Source organism: Nicotiana tomentosiformis, chromosome 7, assembly GCF_000390325.3.
Source record: "Nicotiana tomentosiformis chromosome 7, ASM39032v3, whole genome shotgun sequence".
In the NCBI taxonomy this organism is placed as follows: domain Eukaryota; kingdom Viridiplantae; phylum Streptophyta; class Magnoliopsida; order Solanales; family Solanaceae; genus Nicotiana; species Nicotiana tomentosiformis.
In genome coordinates, this window is record NC_090818.1 from 67,518,665 (window position 1) to 67,525,789 (window position 7,125).

General features: G+C 39.5%; 1 protein-coding gene across 1 annotated transcript; it reads left to right on the forward strand.

Annotated features, from left to right (window-relative positions):
- The first annotated feature begins 6,104 nt into the window (after window positions 1–6,104).
- On the forward strand, window positions 6,105–6,905 carry LOC138895733 (uncharacterized). Its single transcript, XM_070180457.1, has one exon. The coding sequence runs from the start codon at window positions 6,105–6,107 to the stop codon at window positions 6,903–6,905; it is 801 nt and encodes a 266-aa protein (XP_070036558.1).
- The last annotated feature ends 220 nt before the right edge of the window (window positions 6,906–7,125 follow it).

Genomic DNA, 7,125 nt, shown 5'->3' on the forward strand with positions numbered 1-7,125 from the left:
TGTATAGTATTTTGAGGTATAGTAGGGGCCTTGTTGCCGGCAATAGGATTTTAGACTTTTGTATCCATTAGAGGATCTGTAGACCTAATGTGTGTTGTATCTTGATTTTGGAAAGTCAAACTAAAAATGTTGTATATGTATCACATGTTTCCACTCTAAACTATGAATGCGTAATGTATTATTTTGGGGAATTATAAATGAAGTAACTAAGGGTAATGAAATTGGTATGATTTTGAAATCATCTCATTATCTAACGAATGGCATGCATCTTCACTTTATTCATGGGTAGGGTCGGGTAGAAGGCATCAAGTAGGCTTGCTTGACTAGGATATCTCGGTTGAGCGCAGGTCGCGCTCCCCAAGGTTGGGGCGTGACAAGCTTTGTATCAGAGCCTAGGGTTTTAAAGTGTCCTAGGATGTCTCGGAGCCGCGTTTAGTAGAGTCCTTCTTATCGGTGTGTTGTCGAGCACATCTATAATTAGGATGATACTTGGAAATTTAGGAATGTTACCCTTCTTTGATGTTCTAGATCGTGCAATAGAGATGATTGTAAGACTATTCCTCCTTTAACTAGTGCATTGTTCTAATTTTCAGCATATGGTTCCTAAGAAGAAAGTAAGAACTGGCCAAGGAGACAATGCCACCCCAGGAGTGGCAGTTGGTCCTATACCTGATGATGCGGGTGAGCACCCCAGGGGTGAGGATATTCTTCCAGCCACGTCACTGCCTGATCCCACTACTCCTGCTCAGACTGCACCAACTCCTACATCTATTGAGGGTGAAACGATTCCTCCTCCAACATATACCTCGGTTCCACCACTAGTCTCAGCTTCCGGTCCAGTGTTTCTGATGGTGACCTTAGGGGAGCCATACAGATGTTGGCTCAGATAGTGGCTTCCCAGGCCCAAAGATGGAATGTTGCACCTACTTCTTCTAGCCAGCCAAGGGATTCTACTATCTCTAGGGTGAACATATATCTACAGTTAGATCCTCCAGTATTCACGACCACTAATCCCGATGAGGATCCCCAAGGACTTTATTGATGAGATGCACAAGACTCTTCGAGTTATGTGTGCCACTGAGAGGGAAGCGGTGGAGTTGGTCTCCTATCGCCTGAAGGAGGTGGCATATTCCTGGTTTCAACTGTGGGAGGAGTCACGTGAGGAGGGGAGGCCTCCGGCAAAGTGGAGTAAGTTTGTCGATGCCTTCCATAGATCATTTCTTGCCTGCCGAGACTAGGGTAGCCCGTGCCGCGGAGTTTGAGAGCCTGAAACAAGGTAGCATGAGTGTGTGGGATTACCATATGAGATTTGCACGCCTGTCCAAGTATGCCATTTACATATTGACTACTGTGGAGGCTAGAGTGCGTCAGTTTGTGCAGGGCCTCAACCCCTTAGTTATTAATGAGGACGCTACAGCTGCCTTGAACTTTAATATGAACTATGGGAAGATGGTGGCATTTGCTCAAGCCACATAGACCCACAAATTGAAAAATAAGATGGAGCAAGAGGGTAGAAATAAGGCCTGGTGTGCGGGCAACTTTGGTGGTTCTTCCAGTGGTGGTGGTGGTGGAAGGTCGGCATTTAGGGGAGGGTCATCCGTTCCATCCCAGTCCTTTGCTCAGTCGCCAGTCAGTGCACCGCCATTAAGGCCCAGTCAGCAGTAGTGAAGTCGTTTCAGGCCCAGTCAGGGCTATAGGGGATCCTACCAGCAGAGTCGGCCTAGTGGGAGATTCCAGTAGCAACGGAGGCCCCCATGCCCTAGGTGTGAGAAGATGCATTTAGGGGCCTGCTTCACGAACCTACCTGTTGATACCCACTTTTTTCCTCATATTTTATAAAATATTTTGTATATTTCTAAAATATCATTTTGCATCATGACTCAATATCCAAAAGTCATATAAGTATATTCTATAATTTCCACAATCTGTAAGGCTTTAAAATTAATATTTTCGCATTTAAATTGTTCAAATATTTATTAATTACCATTTCAAATTATTTTTGTGATGACTTAATCATCCAAATTTATTAATACACCCACATATATATTTTATAATATTTTATTTCATTTCATATAATTAAATTTTTATTTTTTGAGCTATTTACACAAATTTTCAATAATAGCCTATATTTTATACATAATTATATTATTTACACTAAAATAGTATTTTATATTTTTATAATGTTAAGATATTATTTTCAATCATGTTACTGCATAAGTAATATTTTTATTATTTATAAATTACATTTTAAAAATTATTTTAAATAATTTTCGTGTATTTAATTTTATACCCAATATAGGGCTAATTTGCAGACCAAATCAGGATCAAGCACTTAGCCCACTTCATTTTCACTCTTCAGCAGCCCAAACCAAATAACCCCATTGACTTAACCCAGTTGGAATCCATTTTCTTGACCCGCCCAACTTCTTTTAATCCTGGTCGTTGATCTCTTAAAATCAACGGCACACATTAAACCAACCCTTTTCCTTATATCTACATAACCCAACCCTAAAGACCACTCTTCTCAAATCAGTCACCTCTACACTCTTTTGAACCTTCTTCTCTCTTCTGCAAACTCTATCAGCCGCTGCTTAGTCCCTCTCTAATTCTGACCTAGAGATGGAATCTACCTATAATCTACTTACCTTATTAGCATAATCTCATTATTGGTCGTATGTTTATGGTATTACTTAGGTACTTGCCTAACTTTGGAAAATACCACATCCGTGATCGGACTGGAATGACTCGAATCTTTGGATTTTAGGCGATATTCTGTCTATATACGCTCAACAAGGAGCGATTTGCACTCTTGGTTCGATTTTCAGACGATTGAACCCAACTAGGGTTTGAAACTCTCTATCTCCTCTACTGATTCTGATTTGCATGTGATATTTTCTTTCCTAGTTTATACTTAATTGATTGTTTTCCATGTTTCTTCTTTCAATTTCTACCTCTATATAAACACCCATCCCCGTTCCCCTTCGAAGTTCGGAACGACTATTATTTTTGACTACTGTTACTACTACTATTCTCTCACTCATTCTATATTATTCTGAGACTTCAATTTTGGCTGCTGGAAGACAAGGCCACTGGAATCTGACTATTTTAACCTCTCTCAGTGTGAGCACTGCCCTTGGTTCAGCTAAGACCCTTGGGAACTCTGATACACTGAGAACTTTGGGGTTCTACTGCTCTCTTTGCCATTGAATCATTACTTGGACTGTTCTTCTTATTCGCTTCATTGATTATTCGCAACTGGTAAGCCTCTTTGGCTACAACATTTTATTCTCTCTGGTTGTATTATGTGTTCTCCTAATTCACGCCCCTTGAAACTTCTATGAAGCACTACTCTACTACGCCACTTTTCTTGTAACTTTACTTGCTCTAAGGTCTTTCTTATGTCTCGATGTTGAACTTGCCTGGATTGTAGTTGTGAGATATATTTGGTACATGTGTTAGCATGAGTGATTTTCTAATTCTCCTAAACTTGTTTATTCTGCTATGTTATGGTGATAGCTGAGGTTAACCTTGAGTTTGCTTCTATGCCTTGTTATTGATTGCTATGATAGCTTGGGAAATATTCTTCTAAGTCACTAACGCCTAACTTGCTGTCTTTTGGGGTTCTACCATTTGTTACGACTTGTTCTCATAAAATTTATGTTCTATTGTGTGTTTGCTGACATGATCAACTCAGTACTCCTCAGTACTAGTTAAACCTTTAGAGTAAACTTTATAACTAGCTTTTCCTATATGTGATCAACCATTGCTGTATTTGATGCCTGTTTGTCTTACTTTTTAAAATTGATATGCCTCTTGTATTGTGACTATCGTTTAGAATGTTAAAGTTCTCCCCTGCCTATTCAAGTGATTTCTCGATCATGAATTTGTATTGTTAAGATGTTTTTATTAGGTTTTCATGTTAGAACCTTCATGTTTGGGCTATGCTCTACTGATTCTCTTAGCTTTCATGATCAAACCTTTTGTTTAAATGTGCTTCGGGCTGGTTCTGACCATGCTTTGTTTGGAATTTCATTTGAAATGGTTTACTATCCCATGACGATCAATCCTGTCACCCTAGCTTCTAAAAATGCCAAACATGAACCTGTCTTGTGTGTGTTCTGCCAATATGTCATATGATCTTGTCTACATGTCTTAGTGAGAGTTAATGTTAATTACAATTCTAAGAACTAAGTGTGTGGACTTCTTAGTCTCTTTAATTAATTCAACGTGTAGTTCGATGTTTGTGTTATTAAGTTTGACATCTAATTGGGCTATAAGTCATTCATTTGGGCCTGGTGTTTGGCCATATATATTGTTGGACTTGGGCGCTGGATTCAGGCTTACTCTATTGGTCCTATGAACCTGTGATTTGGGTCTACTGGTCGTATGAAAGTAAAGTTGCTGAAAGCCTAGAAACAACACTGGGTTATTTTGTATTAGGCATGTCATTGTTCTATCAGGCCAATAGTTATTTCATTATGTAATTATTTGAATTTGTATTATTCCATATGGGCCTGTAATAACTTGTGATAACGAATAATGGGAAAATTAGTAAAAAGGAGGCTGGGGTATTCTGATTCTCGCATAAACGGGTAGAGAATTTTCCTATGGGATTTAATTGCCTTGTTTTCTATTCGTTTGACGTGCTCCTATTCTATACACTCATAAAAATCATGCCTATAGGGATCACACACACTTCACTTAACTCGTCTAACACTTGTACACTATTCAAAGCATGTTAGTTTAAGTATTTCCTATACCTGTTTCCATGTCTACTACTGTGCACACTTAGACATCATGCCTATAGTATGCAATAATGCATGATTTGCTAATCTAGATACCATGTCTATAGGGCTTCAACTAATCAATCAATCAACCAGTCGCTTCTATTGCTTTTTTTACATTGCTCATCCAGATATCATGATTGTAGGATCTTAATTAGCTAATCGACTACTTTTGTTGCTTCGTTGTACTTTCACACTTAGATGACATGCCTACAGGTATAAATTATTATAAAATCAGATTCGATTAGAAATCCTGACTATAGGATACTATCACCCGCCTAAGAAGCATTTTATAAAATTAGCGCTGTTAATTCTGAGCTTTCAAACAGTTGCACTACCTCATTGTGCAAACAATTACAGATCATGCCTATAGGACCTGCAATACCTTTAATTTGCCAATCCGTTAGTCTAAGGCTTCAATACTGCCTGTACAATACTAGAATAAGAATCACATAGAGACTATGCTAATAAGATTTAATGACTTTAACATGTTCTAAATTAAAACGGTCTACTGCCTAATGTATGAATCTGCCTGCGTGCAATTTGATGCTTATGTGTGGAGGCTAACTTGAGCCATTTATTGACTTTATGTGAAGTCCTATATGTTTTGAACGCATGCCTAATTTTATCATTTTGAGCATCCTAAGTAGAGTCTAGAACCACCCAAATAGTAGGTCCAAAGCATCCTGGACCATAGGCATGTGACGGGTATTGCACTCATAGGAGACGGTCTAGAATTGAATTAGAGTTCTTTAAGTAAACAACTTTAACATAGTAATCAGGTAGCAGGAGATGATAGTCTATGCCCGCTGAATAATATGAGCAACCCTTACACTAAGGGAGTTACGAAGTATTATTTATGTTGCACGGGGTGATCCTTTTTAGGCTAAAAAAGTTAGGACCCCCCTCCTTTATATGTTTATCATTCACACTTAGTCATTGAATGTAGAATAATTAAGTAGTACCTTGTAACCTCTAAAGACTTGTATTGATTATCTATATAATTTAATTGTTGCCCGATTTTCGTAACACTTGTTCATAATAGAACCTTCAAATTCCTTGTCGTCCCTCACTTATATGATCAATTAGGACAATTATAATTAGATAATCTCACATAGCATAAACTTTAGTCGGGACCCACAGTTGTGGACCTCGAATAGTGCCTAACACCTTCTCTTTGAGGTAATTTGCCCTTACCCGATCTATGGTGATATTGGCAAGATATAACAGAGTCATTCGCAAATAGGTTCCCTAACGCACCTTAAAAAAATGTTAGATGGCGACTCTCCTCTTTTAATACTCATTTAAAAGAGTTGTCACATGTTGAAACCCGCTTTCGAGAGAAAACGGGGTGCGACACTACCCATATGCTATGAGTGCGATATTAGTGGTCACATTCAAAGGGATTGTCGTTCATCCCGCCAAAGTGTGGGCAGGTGTACAATACAGCGAGCCAGTTCTATAGCTACTACATCCACAACACCTCCTCCAGCTCGAGGCACTCTAGCACATGTAGGGTGGGGTGCAGCTAGGGGTGGATCACAGAGTTCAGGAGGACCCAGTTGGTTCTATGCTATAAGGGGTCGCCAGAGTTCAGAGGCCTCTCCAGATGTTGTCACATATATATTGACTGTCCAATCTCATGACGTATATGCTCTTATTGATCCCAGTTTCACTTTGTCATATGTCACTCCTTATGTTGCTCTAGAGTTCGGGATAGAACCGGAACAACATCATGAGCAGTTCTTTATATCTACTCAAGTTGGTGAGTCTATTATGGCTGCACGGGTTTGTAGGGATTGTGTTGTCATGGTGCGTTGTCGAGACACCATGGCTGATCTCATTGAATTGGGGATGGTTGATTTTGATGTGATAATGGGGATGGACTGGCTTTATTCATGTTTTGCTAAGATTGATTGCCGAACCAGAACCATTAGGTTTGAATTTCCAAATGAGTCAATTATTGAGTGGAAAGGGGATGATGTAGTGCTGAAGGGTAGGTTTATTTCTTACCTTAAGGCAGCAAAGATGATCAACAAGGGATGTATTTACCATTTGGCTCGAGTGACAGACACTGATGTTGAGGCACCTACACTTGAGTCTGTGCCAGCTGTGAACTAATTTTCGCAGTTTTTTCGTGATAAGCTCCCTGGGATACCACTAGACAGAGAGATTGTTTTTGGGATTGCTGTGATGCCAGGCACGCAACCTATATCTATCCCACCCTACAGAATGGCACCAGAGGAATTGAAGGAACAAAAGAAGTAGTTGATGGATTTGTTAGAGAAGGGTTTCATCCGGCCGATTGTGTCTCCATGGGGCGCACCGGTTCTATTTGTAT